Source organism: Notechis scutatus, chromosome 10 (genome assembly GCF_049901735.1).
Source record: "Notechis scutatus isolate UNSWTSFEM ecotype Mainland chromosome 10, rNotScu1.2, whole genome shotgun sequence".
Lineage (NCBI taxonomy): Eukaryota > Metazoa > Chordata > Lepidosauria > Squamata > Elapidae > Notechis > Notechis scutatus.
Window position 1 is genome coordinate 11,812,226 of NC_142018.1, and position 13,360 is coordinate 11,825,585.

Below are 13,360 nucleotides of genomic sequence, written 5' to 3' on the forward strand. Positions count from 1 at the left end.
ACTTAAATCCCCTCACAATTTCAAGCTTGAGTGCCTGTAGGTTACATTAAGCTCTTGTTTGATATAGGTAATTTACAGTCACCTGTGACCCTGTTTCCCCCTTCCCCCCTGGGTGTCTCATAAATCAAATTCTCCCATTTTGAGCACGTTCCCAGGCTGGGTGTCATCATTCACGTTCTCCAATTCAATATATTCGTGGGCAAAAGCTCTGGTAGTTTAGTTACAATCTTTTAAAGATAAGAGTTGGAATGTACTTTCGCTTTCAAACTGCTGCACAGATCTGCAAACAGCTTCCAGATTTCCTTCCTTCCCTCTCCCCCACCTTTTTTTTAATGGCAACTACTAAAACAGGCATAGGAATGTTTTATGAGTTGACATCTCTTACCTAGATTAGTTAGCAATCACTTTTATTTCAGTTTTTTTTTGTATTAAATGATCTTGAGACCTTAAGTCTCTGTGCATTTGTGTCAAAGGCCTGGATTGGTTTACACTTAGCTTAATCTGCAGAAACAAAATGAAACAAAACAATGTGCCATTTCTTTTATGAAACAAGTGTTGGTACATACACGTACAAAAATGGTACATACACGTACAAAAATAATACAGGTAGCCCTCAACTTACAACAGTTCACTTAGTGGCCATTCAAAGTTACAGCATCCCCAGGGTCATGTGTCAAAATTCAGACAATTTGTTAAGATTTGTTAAGTTGTTAAGATTCACTTTGAATCTTAACAAGGTTGTAAACCGGGGCAAAATTCACTGAGCAACAGAAATTTTGGTCTCAATTGTGGTTGTAAGTCGAAGATTACCCATACAAACTAGCTAATTTGGTGCCTTTTCCAAAAAGTGTGATGACCCAGGGTGGGATACAAAACAAACACAGTAAAAAAAAAAAGTGAAGCCCCTTTTATTCCTTCAGTTTGCTTCCAAGCTCCGAATATCTTTTGACGGAAGATAAACAAAAACTCTCACACAAACAGTTACACAAAGAAGGCAAAAAAGCAACACAAACCAGGCAAGGATAAGGGCTGGAGGATGTCCACAGATAACACACACTGGGAAGGACACTAAACTCAGAGAGGAACTATAAACTAGAGATATTTACACGATTTGTTTCCAGCGTTTGCCAGTACGCAGGTCCAAACTCTTATTCAGTTGTCACAGCTGCAGCCCATGAAAAGGATCAAGGCCCTCTCCTCCCGAGGAGACCACGTCTCTCCCTTATCCTCTTCGTCCCCGTGCCCTAGGGTGGATAGGGGATGGGCCTGGGTCCTCCTCTGACTGCCCAGCCGGCCTCTGCCCTTCCCTAGCCTCCTCCACAACCTCCGGAGCCACACTTCCACTCCCTGTTGGCTGTTCCTTTTCTCCCTCAGAGTCAGTCTCCACCAGGGGCGTGACAAAATGTCTTACTGTTGAATTTCTCTGGCTATATTTTTTTAAACAACGTTCTTTCATCTGTCAGGCTCTAAAACTAAGAAAGACAAAGTAAATCACTTCAAAACAGATTTCTTTATTTTTCCTCACCTCTAGACAGAAATCCTGCCAAACTAAAGCAAACTACTTGGCATTATTAAATATATACTGTGAGAACTTCCAAGGAGGAGCTGTTTTAACTTTCTTTCTCCCACCAAACTATCTAAACTTTGCTGTCTCTTGGTCCTCTGGAATGGATTCCCTCCCTCCTGGGAATTCAGGCTCTATTCCACCCCATAAATCAAATGAAAATAAAGTAAAAGTAACCTAACCTGGGTTAAATTAAATGAAAGAAATAACGAGCAGGAAAACTTGTGTTGCCATGGCAAGAATTTTCTTGTTAAATATATTTCTGAACACCGGTGAGTGCAGAGCAAAAATTGGTAGCTTTTTGCAGTTATAATTGTACGTTGCATAAGTGAGATTTTGCAATGCGTTAGACATATCTCTCTTGAACTTGCTACTTCACTGAAAAGGATGTTAACACTTCGATTTTAGCTGCCTGCCTCTTTTAAGCCTGCAAGTCTATTCCGATCCTTGAAAAAGCCAAAATATCAAATGTAATTGCTTTCCAGTAAAAATTACCCTGTCCATCAATTTCTCCAAATTCTTTAAATGAAACATCATTTTAAACCAATTTTAATATTGGGATTTTTTTTACAAACGATAATGTTCATCTCATCATCTATGAGATGTCTAACATTCAGCAGCTTCCCCATTTTTTTAGAAATCCCCAGATCTGACATATAGAAAGACCCAATTCTATTCAAACTCACAATAATTATTGGAAGATTTTGTTTCCTTCCTTGAGGTGAAGAGAAATGCCTTCCAAGAATTATTGTTCCCATTTAAAGGGTTACTGTGAGCAAATAAGACTTGCAAGAAATCATTTTCAACCAACAATTCCTTAATCTGGAGATGAATATGTAGAAAATTGTGTTTACAAAGAACCCAAAAATAATAATGCATTTCAACAGCTGAGGGCCTTCCTAAACCTTTGGTTCCCAGTTTTGGTAAATGGTGCTAGAAAAATTATGTGGAAGGTAATGGCCAGAATATTTCCTGTTTCCTTAGAAGACCGAAGTAGAATCACTGAGAAAAGATTTTGCCCAAGCATAAACAAAAATTTTAAGATCATAAGAACAGATTGACAAACTTTTAAAAGCAACCTACTCAGTTTTCTGCCTACACATACCATATTTGCCAGCTCTCACTAATTATTTTTAACATTCATAGTCTTTTTTGCTTTGTCTGAGGTTTCTCAGAAAAAAATTCAAATATAGCACATCCTTAATAGGAACTAAAAATCCTATTTGTAGGTTGTGTTTCCTCTTAACATATATCGGTATTTTCACTGAGTGATGTCTAAGTTCAGGTTTCTGGGTCCTGGTACCTTCTAGACTTGTTGAATTTTTTAAAAAATCCTTAACTAGAGCTTTTAATCATCACAACTTCTAGTCCTCACCATCCTGAAGAAGGCTGATCTAGCAAGAAGAACTCCTATCCAGAAGTTTATCCTAGTTACACAACTTAGTCCTTCTCTACCGTGAAGTCTGTGATGCATTATTTGACGTACAATACTCTCTGGTTATTTTGAGAAACCCACTTTAGCTTTCGCAGGGTGGTGTCCAGCAAGGATCTCTTGAAACTGCTGGACAGAAAGAAAAAAATCACAGGATCAAAACAACAGTTGAGGGTTGAAATGCAGAGGACCAGTTCGTTTCCAAGGTGGAGGGCCTGGATGTTCTGTTCAGAAATGATCATCATTTGGGCAAGGATGTAGGGTATTCGGACCATGTGGTAGGGGACAAAGCATACGATGAAGACTACCAAAACCACAAAAGTCTTTATGGCAATTCTGGTGTTCATCCTCTTACTACGCTGCTGGGTTTTCTTCAAAGAGACCGCACGGAGCCTGAGGGAGATTTTACCGTAGGAATAAAGGAAGAAGAAGAGCAAAAGGAAAAAAAAAGTCACCGCCAGCATGTTCAGGATGCCCGCGCTGGTGCTTCGGTACTTGAAATGGAAGCACTTGTGGTCACAGGGCCCGCTTTCATTAGTGTCAAAAAGGAAGCAAAGCATCGTGACGAAGCAGATGGCCCACACCACCATGGACATGGCCAGGCTGAACGACGTTGTGTGGATTCGGGAGTGCTGAAGGGGCTTGATGATTTTGAAGTAGCGGTTCAGGCTGATCAAGCTGAGAAGCAGAATGCTGACGTACATGGTGATGTAGAAGATCATGCCCACCATCTTGCAGAGGACAGGAGGGCCACTGTGTTTCTGGTAAGCCGCCCGGAAGGGCAAACAGACGGAGAGCAAGAGGTCGGCAATGGCAAGGTGCTTCATGTACACCGTGATGGAGTTGGTTTTCAGAGTGCCGAAAGTGAACACCCAGAGCGCCAGGAGGTTGCTAGCGAAGCCGATGACGGCGATGATGGAGTACATGGCAGGAAGGGTCTCCATCAGAAAGCCATCCTGGATTCTACATGTGGACCCATTAGATAGGTTCGATTCATTACGGAAGTTCTCACTGCTGTGTAAGAAAAATGGCAGAAATAACTGAGATGATTCCATACATTTCTTGGTAGCTCATCATTTCCTAATTAACTTAGCAGGAATGAAACTCTAGACTTGTTTCTTCTCTGTAAACCATTGCTACTACTCTCACAAAACCCTTGGGCTTTGTCAGTAGCAATAGCACTTATATACTGCTTTACTGCCCTCTCTAAGTGGTTTACAGAGTCAGCCTATTGCCCCCAACAATCTGGGTTCTCATTTTACCCACCTCAGAAGGAGGGAAGGCTGAGTCAACCTTGAGCCAGTCAGGATCGAACTGCTAGCAGTGAGCAGAATTATCTTGCAATACTGTATTCTAACCACAGTACCACCGCAGCTCTAGTGGAGAGAGAGAGACAGAGAGACAGAGACAGAGAGAGAGAGAGAGAGAGCGAGAGAGAGAGAGAGAGAGAGAGAGAGAGAGAGAAATAGCACTTAGACTTATATACCACTTCACAATGCAGCCCTCTCTAAGCAGTTTACAGAGTCAGCCTATCACTCCTGACTATCTGGGTCCTCATTTTACCCACCTCGGAAGAATGCAAGGCTGAATCAACCTTTAGCCTGGTGAGATTTGAACTGCCAAATTACAGGCAGCCAGCAGGCAGCAGAAGTAGTCTGCAGTACTGCACTCTAACCACTTCGCCACCATGGCTCTGAAGCTATACTTTTAAGGCAATGAAGCACGGTCTGCACCTGGGCATTTTCCATCGAAGATGGACCAGAGACTGCAATCGTGTGCAGCTTTGAACCATGTTTACCTTGTTGGAAGGGTCCCTGCGGGACCAGAACCATCTGACCCACCTCGGAGGGCTGGGGGAAGAGGGGAAGACTGCTAGCTGGGTCGAGGGGAGCCGCATCTCCCCTCCCCGGCTAGGTATTAACTCCCCTGGAAGACAAGGCGAAACGGCAATTTAATGGCTGCCCTGAAGACGGGAAGCCACCAGGACCTAAGTTTTGCACTGGAGCGGTGAAGTGGTGAGTGACATGTAACCAGATAAAAGAACTAATTTATTTTCTCAATGACCCCGAGAAGCAGAAAGAAAGAGCCTTTGCTTAAGAGCATGACAGTGGGAAACAGAAAATAAGAGGAAATACAAGGTAAACAAAATTGGATTATAAAAAGCTACAAAGAAATTAGAGGCTAAACTTGGAATAATATATATAATTCGGCATTAATTAGGCATTGACTAAATGCTGGACTTGCCTGGAGTTGACTATATTTAAGAAAGCTAATAGTGGAAATGGCTGAAAATTAACATTAATGTAATTGAAAAGAGAAAAGAAAAGAATTTTGAAAAGTGGAAAGTGATACAGAGCACCTTCTAATGGTTAAACATTTTTTTTCTTCACGATTTTATGGAAAATTACTGGTCTTATAATTGTTATGAGATAAAAGACTAACAAAATAATAAGAACCCTGGAATTTTAAAAAAGGGGGAGAAATTGTAGTAAGAGGATAAACGAATGCAATATCCTGGGACTGTTGGGTGTTGATTGTGATAAAGAGACAGAAGGATTAATAAAGGACAAAAGGAGATTTCTGGCAAGGATCGGAACAAAAGGCTTTGAATTTTAATAATTCAATTGATTAAAAAATGGAAGAAATAAGCAAAGACTTTAAGTTGGAATTGCAAACTGTGAAAGGAATGCTGAAAGAAAGAAGGGAATTATTGGACATACTGACAAAAAAATAATAATGGTGATACAGTTCGTAGCAGAACAAAGGAATTTCAAAGAGGAGGTGTTAAAGGAAGAGAAAACTGACTCAGACATACATGGAGAACAAGAGATATTGCCAAAAGATATTAAAGGAACTAAAACTATGGCAATGATGACAGAGTTAACAAATAAAAGAGAAAACATTCCCAGGATTAAACAAAAGAAGAAAAAAATCTAGAAGAAGAAACTTCAAAAAAGGCAACAGGAAAGGGTGATGGGTGACTGGCAGATGGAAATAAAAAGGAAAAATCGGGAAAACTTAGAAAAGGGAAAGCTATCTGAAGAGAAATGTCAAGGTTGAGAATTTTAGACACAAGAGTTAGATATGATATAAAAGGGGGATGCCACATCGGAATGTATTTGGGTATTTTTAATTAGAAATTTAAAATGGGGAGATTTGAAATTCAAAATTTATTGGGAATTATCCTAAGAGTATTATATAATTATATATGAGAAGAGTGAAGATGAATTATAAAAGTAGGGGAATGAAATTTTATTTAAACTACAGGGATAAAATTTGGCTATGTGAAAATAAAGAAAAAATATGAAATGGTTATATGAATAGTGTTGGAATAAATATAAGATATATTGTAGACTAAGGAATATGCCATGTGGATCTTAAATACATTCATTTTACTCTAATTTTACTCTTTTTTTAGTGTTTTATTATATATTGGTCTTGAGTTAATTAATGAAGATAATAATATATAAGGTAAATAGGTGGTAAGCTGAAAATGGAAATAATAGGGGATAAAGAATTGAAAATATATGTGAGGAAATGATTTTGATATTGAATTAATGAATTAAAATATGAAATGGAAATTTATTTGAAGATTAGTGGAGTGGATAATAATTTGATGTGATATTAAATAAGAAAGTTGAAAATGTAAGTATAATTATGCATAAATGTTGCAATCTGGAATCACATTGCTCACGTGAAGAGCTGTGTAAAAAACAAAAATAAAAAACTTTTATTAAAAAAAGGCAATGAAGCACCACTTTGGTATAGTTGTTAAGGCTATACACCGGGGGACTGTGAGTTCTAGTTCCAACTTAGGCACAAAGCCAGTTGGGTTGCTGTGGGCCAATCCTACTCTGTCAGCCCTAGGAAGAAGGAAAAGTGGTTGCCCTTCCCTCCCCTCCTGAAAAACCTTGCCAAGAAAACCACAGAGCCTTTATGTAGGCAATCACCAAGAATCAAAAACCGTCTCAAAGGCAATTAAAAAAAATAGCCATGAACAATTAGCTGTGCAGGTGTTGGAGTGGGATTTAAATGAAGCACAGCATGACTAACAGCATAGTTGTATCTGGTCCTTGACATTGTTCTCTGATTTCCATGTTATGTTTTTATTTTGTTATTGTCCCCATGGTAGATGGGCACCCATATACATTTGAGAAATATCTAGATAGGGTATGTATGTTGCTAAGAGCTGTCAATAGATTTAAATAAGCTTGAGTTCCCAAATCAGCTGCTTTTTACATTTGCATGCACTGTAAATGTAAAATTTTACACTTGCAGTTTGTTTAAAATATGCAAAGATAGTTTTAATCAAAAAAAAAAAGAACAAAAATGACATTTGTTTGCTGTACAGCCGATTACACACTGCAGTGTCAAATGGGCCATACAACATGTTCTCTAGTTGTCTTTAGAAGTCGAAGAAAAGCGATTGTAGTTTCCTTGATTTTTATGGGGTTCAATTCAATCTGTTTCTCAACAGATGCAAATAAGATGCACCATTAAGAACTGCTTTGAAATACCCAAATCTGACTGAGACATGGGAGAATTCACTGCCAGCTAATTTTGCGAGACGGAGGTGGCAGAGACATAATGAAAGTCTAGCATACCAACACACATTCATTTTACAAGTTCCTCATCTATGTAGGCATGTTATTGACTGCAAACGTGTTAAATACATGCTGTTGTTTATTTAGCTCAGAAAGGTGCTGAATTGTGTAAAACCAGACACATCACTAGAAGCCAAAATCATGAGACTATCTCCGGTTTACTTTGGCCGGGTCATGCGTGCAAATTCTTTGGAGATGGCAATGATGCTGGGAATGGTTTTGAATAGAATAACAGAGTTGGAAGGGACCTTGGAGGTCTTCTAGTCCAAACCTCTGCTCAGGCAGGAAACCCTACACCACTTCAGACAAATGGTTATCCAATCTCTTCTTAAAAACTTCCAGTGTTGGAAAATTCACAACTTCTGGAGGCAAGTTGTTCCACTGATTAATTGTTCTAACTGTCAGGAAATTTCTTAGTTCTAGGGAAGAGTAGAGTAGAATAGAGGAGAGAGTTGCTTCTCTCCTTGATGAGTTTCCACCCATTGCTTCTTGTCCTGCCTTCGGATGCTTTGGAGAATAGCTTGACTACCTCTTCTTTGGGGCAGCCCCTGAGATATTGGAAGATATTAAACTAGCCAAGCCCAGTTCCTGCAAACGTTCTCTATATGTTTTAGCCTCCAGTCCCCTAATTATCTTTGTTACTCTTCTCTGCACTCTTTCTAGAGTCTCAACATTCTTTTTTACATCGGTTAGTGGAACAAGAAGAAGAGACAAGCAAAGAACTCGCTGGGTTGATAATATCAAATCTGATACAAAAATGAACATCTAACAACTGAAAGAAGCTGTGTTTCCCAGGGTCGCACTTGCCATATAAAGTTGCCAAGACTAAGACAAGACTGAATGGTTAAAACAATAAAAATGTATTTATATGTGAAGCTGCATGTAGGCCACCTAGTTTCTTGATTCTAGACGTCTTACAAGGATAGCCAATAAAATAGTCTAAAATCACCATAAAACATAACCAGCATAATGTTGCCATTAGGACCGGTCTTAAATATTACTGCCTCTCTTATGTGAGCTTCTCTTTGTGAGCTCCGAAGAAGAACACAGTTTTTGTGGTCTCTAGATTGAGACAATATATATTTTAAAAATCCCAGCTTGATTTCTGGAGCAAACTCTTCCAGAGCAAGATTGGGAAATGGGATCAATTCGCTCCAGAGATTCCTAATTTTTTCCCCACCATGCTCCCTACCTGCTTGCACGTATTGGCTGGGCAAATTCTACTGGGAACAGACAATCTCAGAAGCAATCACAGCTACAGGTAATCCTCAATTTACGACCACAGTTGAGCCCAAAATTTATGTTATTAAATAAAATAAAATGTGTTTAGTGAATTTGACCCATTTCACAACTTGTCTTTGATAAGTGAATCACTGCGGTGGTTAAATTAGTAATGTGGCTGTTCAGTCAATCTGGTTTCCCCTTTGCGTTTGCTTCGCAAAATGACTCCTGAACACTGCAACCCGTCATAAATATGAGTCAGTTGTCAAGCATCTGAATGTAAATCACAGACCACGGGGATGCTGCAATGGTCATAAGTGTGAAAAATGGTCATGTCACTATTTTCAGTGCCAGTTGTAACTTCGAATGGTCTATTGTAAGTTGAGGACTATCTGTATTAAGTAAATCCCATGAGCAAAGCCATATACTTATTTCATCAGAAAAACATCAAAAGCATGAAATCCAATAAAAATAGAAAACCCGTCTCCTCATGGGCTATCACATCACACAGTACATGTCCCTATTTGCTTGCAAAATAATAATAATAATTTTTTAAAATGTAGTTCCTAAAACTGCCCATTCTTGGAAGTGGTATTTTTGATCTTTAAATGCTGATAGTTTGTCAGTGAGGCGTGCGTGTGGTTGCTGGTTTCTTATATTTCCATTATGTAGAGTTTGAAACAACAGTACTGAACTAATCACTATAAAAACCCAGAGACTAAAATCACATTTGAACCTGCTTCAACCCTCCATCGTCACACACACACCCCACACACAAAATTAAATGGCTCATGTCATTACGTACCTTGACATCTCTATTCAGACATTCACCCTGATGAGATTGAAGCTTTCACACTGCTTCTCTTCTGAGAACTTCCTAAAATGTATGTTCAACCAGCTGAGCTTTAAAGCTCTTGTCAGCGAAAATAAAGAGATGGATGTGGCTTGCCCATGAAAATTTATTCAGTTTTTTTACCACTAGATGAAGCAGCTGAGAAAGAACATAGGGGAAATAGATAATAGAAATAGGAAGAATTTTTAAAAGGGGTGGGGGAGGCGGAGTTAAGTGTTTTGGTTTGGTAGTAGGAGGGTTTTGAAATTCTTAAGCCTTACGTTCCTTGTACTGTACTTAGACAAGGACACAAAGTCAAAATAGCACCATCAAATGTGAGACATAACTTTATGCAGGAGAGAGAGAGTTGTGAGAAGAAGGAGGAAGGAGACCATCAAGCAAGGAAGAACATTAAAGGATGACCTCCCTTACTTATACTACTTGGAGGACCCTGAACAGGTTGAGAGTTGGAGTGCCTAAGTGTAGAACCGATAAGCTCAAATGGAGGTCCTCAGTGGATAACAACACATTGCGGGTATGTGGAGAGATACACAGCCTTGGCCCGTCTACTGGTATGTCAGCTACTACCAGAAACATGTACCGATGATGACTTATTTTTGGCCAACAACAATGCCAAGAAAGTGGCTTCATTCTGGCAGTCTAAAGTTTGATCTGGACACGGAAGAAGAAATGTGGTGCAGACCAGATGTTAGATAGATAGATAGATAGATAGATAGATAGATAGATAGATAGATAGATAGATAGATAGATAGATAGATAGATAGATAGATAGATAGATAGATAGATAGAATTCTTTATTGGCCAAGTGTGATTGGACACACAAGGAATTTGTCTTGGTGTAAATACTCTCAGTATACATAAAAGAAAAGATACATTCGTCAGGAGTCAAGAATCATCAGATACAACACTTAATGATAGTCATAGGGTACAATAAGCAATCAAATCATACGAGGAAACAGTCAATATAAATCGTAAGTATACAAGCAACAAAGTTACAGTCATACAGTCACAAGTGGGAGATGGTGGGTGATAAGGAGTGATGACAAGATTAACAGTAACAGTAGTGCAGACTTTGTAATAGTTGAACAGGGTTGAGGGAATTATTTATTTAGCAGAGTGATGGCTTTCAGGAAAAAACTGTTCTTGTGTCTAGTTGTTCTGGTGTGCAGTGCCCTATAGCGTCGTTTTGAGGGAAGTAGTTGAAATAGTTTATGTCCGGGATGTGAGGGGTCTGTAAATATTTTCACATCCCCCTTTTTGACTCCTGCAGTATACAGATCCTTGACTGAAGGCAGGTTGGTTGTAATTGTATTTTCTGCAGTCCTAGTTACTCTCTGAAGTCTGTGTCTGTCCTGTTGGGTTGCAGAACCAAACCAGGCAGTTATAGAGGTGCAGATGATAGACTCAATGATTTCTCTGTAGAACTGGATCAGCAGCTCCTTGGGCAGTTTGAGCTTTCTTAGTTGGTGCAGAAAGAACATTCTTTGTTGTGCTTTTTTGATGTTAGGTGTCCATTTTAGGTCATGTGATATAGTAGAACCTAGAAATTTGAAGGTCTCTACTGTTGATAAGATGTTGTCTAGTATTGTAAGAGGTGGTTGTATGGGAGGGTTTCTTCTAAAGTCTACCACCATTTCTACAGTGAGTGTGAGTGTGTTTTTGAGTGTGTTCAGTTCCAGATTGTTCTGGTTACACCACGGGGCAAGTTGTATAACCCCGTCTTTATGCGGATTCATCATTGTCTCGAATGAGACCAATCACTGTTGTGTCATCAGCAAACTTCAGTATTTTAACAGATGGATCGTTTGAGATGCAGTCATTGGTATATAGGGAGAAGAGAAGTGGAGATAGCACACAGCCTTGGGGGGGCCCTGTGCTGATCGTACAGGTATTGGATGTGATTCTGCCTAGCTTCATCTGCTGCTTCCTGTCTGTTGGAAAGCTTATGATCCACTTATAAGTGTGTTCAGGTACCACTAGTTGGTTTAATTTATTTAGAAGAGTGTCTGGAATGATGGTATTGAATGCTGGACTGAAGTCTACAAAGAGGACCCTTGCGTAGGTATTGGGAGATTCAAGGTGTTGTAGGATGTAATGCAGAGCCATGTTAACAGCACCATTTGTTGATCTATTTGCTCGGTATGCAAACTGCATGGGATCTAACAGCGGATCCGTGATGGTTTTCAGGTGGGACAGCACAAGCCTTTCAAAGATTTTCATAACTACAGATGTTAGAGCAACTAGTCTGTAGTCATTCAGTTCCTTGATGAAAAGCTTCTCTGGCACTGGGATGATAGTAGAGCGTTTGAAGCAGGAAGGAAGGAATGTTTGCTCTTTAACTACATAGCTATTAGGAAATGTATGAATGCGAGAAAAAATATCTTTTGTATGTTTGTGGGTTTGGAGAAAGCATGTAATAAGAGTTGAATGGACATCCTATGCATTAATATAGAATGAATGGCTGGGCTTCTGAATGTGGTAAAAGTGGAATATTAAGAAATAAAATATGTGAGCACAATGGTTGGCAGATAGTTCAATAGTTGTCTTAAAATTGAATGGAAGAATATGGTGTTCATTGATTGTTTAATATATTTATGGATAAACATTACGAGAAATGCTTGTGGTGATATTGGAGATATGTTGTTCAGGTATATAAATGTGTGCATACTTTTAGACAGATATGTGTGTGCTTTTATACAGACTAAGACATGTTAGTGGCTGAGAATTTAAATACTTTGCAATGATGGTTTGCATGTGCAATGAGTGGTGCAAACCTGAAAATTAATGTACCAAAGACAGACAGTTTAGTTGGACTAGAAAAATGAAGCTAGGCATAAATATTACAAAAGCAAAGTACTTTTTCATAATTGAGCAGACTTTAATTTAGATTTTTTTAAAAGCCCACCCTAGTACAAATAGAATAATTTGTGTACCTTCTTAGAATGTTTATTGAAAGGCGAGGGAAAGAATGGGTGGATGGAAAAATTCCCACAGTTTTATATAAACTGATTTCCTGGGATAGGTTTAGATACATTTTATGATTAAAATATGAATGGATATTTCAAGTGTATCATGTAAACCAGCCCAACTTTGCTAGTCACTGTCAGTTTGGAAGAAAACTTGGAAGCCATAAGCTTTTTCAGGCCCTCCTTTACCAAGCAAGCAACTCGGTAACATTTTGGGGTTGCTTATCCTGAGAACAAGTTGAACCTTGCAACACAACACATAACAATTTGGAAGCATCTATCATCCTTTATTATGGACCTGGTGAAGATTGGAACATGGACTTTTTTTTGAACTTTTTGGAGATAGAAAGTGATAGTAACAAATTGACATTCCTACATGAAAGAGGAAGTCATATAAATTCATCTAAAAGAGATAGGGAAGCTTCAAATATTTCAGTTACAGAAAGGATGTTCAATTTCAGTTCCTTTTTTCTTCTGCGTAGATAATATCTTTGGACAGGCTGGTGAAACAGCAATCGTGCCAGAGATAAGTGTTTTTAGTTCTCCCAGATGCTGCCCAGGATCACATTCCATCTAGAGCTAAAAGACTACATAGAGCACAGAGACTACATAATTATGTTTTAATTTAATTAGGTTTAAATGTCTTCTCAGCCACCACAACTAACTCTCTGGGTCAACCTGTTGCCTGTTATCGACATTCTGTAACAGGCTGAAGGAAGG

The 13,360-nt window shown here is 38.9% G+C and overlaps 1 protein-coding gene across 1 annotated transcript; it reads right to left on the reverse strand.

Annotated features, from left to right (window-relative positions):
* Nucleotides 1–1,494: 1,494 nt before the first annotated feature.
* LOC113416605 (putative G protein-coupled receptor 34) lies at nucleotides 1,495–9,762 on the reverse strand. Its single transcript, XM_026674616.2, has 2 exons — nucleotides 9,627–9,762; nucleotides 1,495–4,010 (listed from the first exon to the last, which is right to left on the reverse strand). The coding sequence occupies exons 1-2, from the start codon at nucleotides 9,632–9,634 to the stop codon at nucleotides 3,038–3,040; spliced, it is 981 nt and encodes a 326-aa protein (XP_026530401.2). The 5' UTR covers nucleotides 9,635–9,762; the 3' UTR covers nucleotides 1,495–3,037.
* Nucleotides 9,763–13,360: the final 3,598 nt, after the last annotated feature.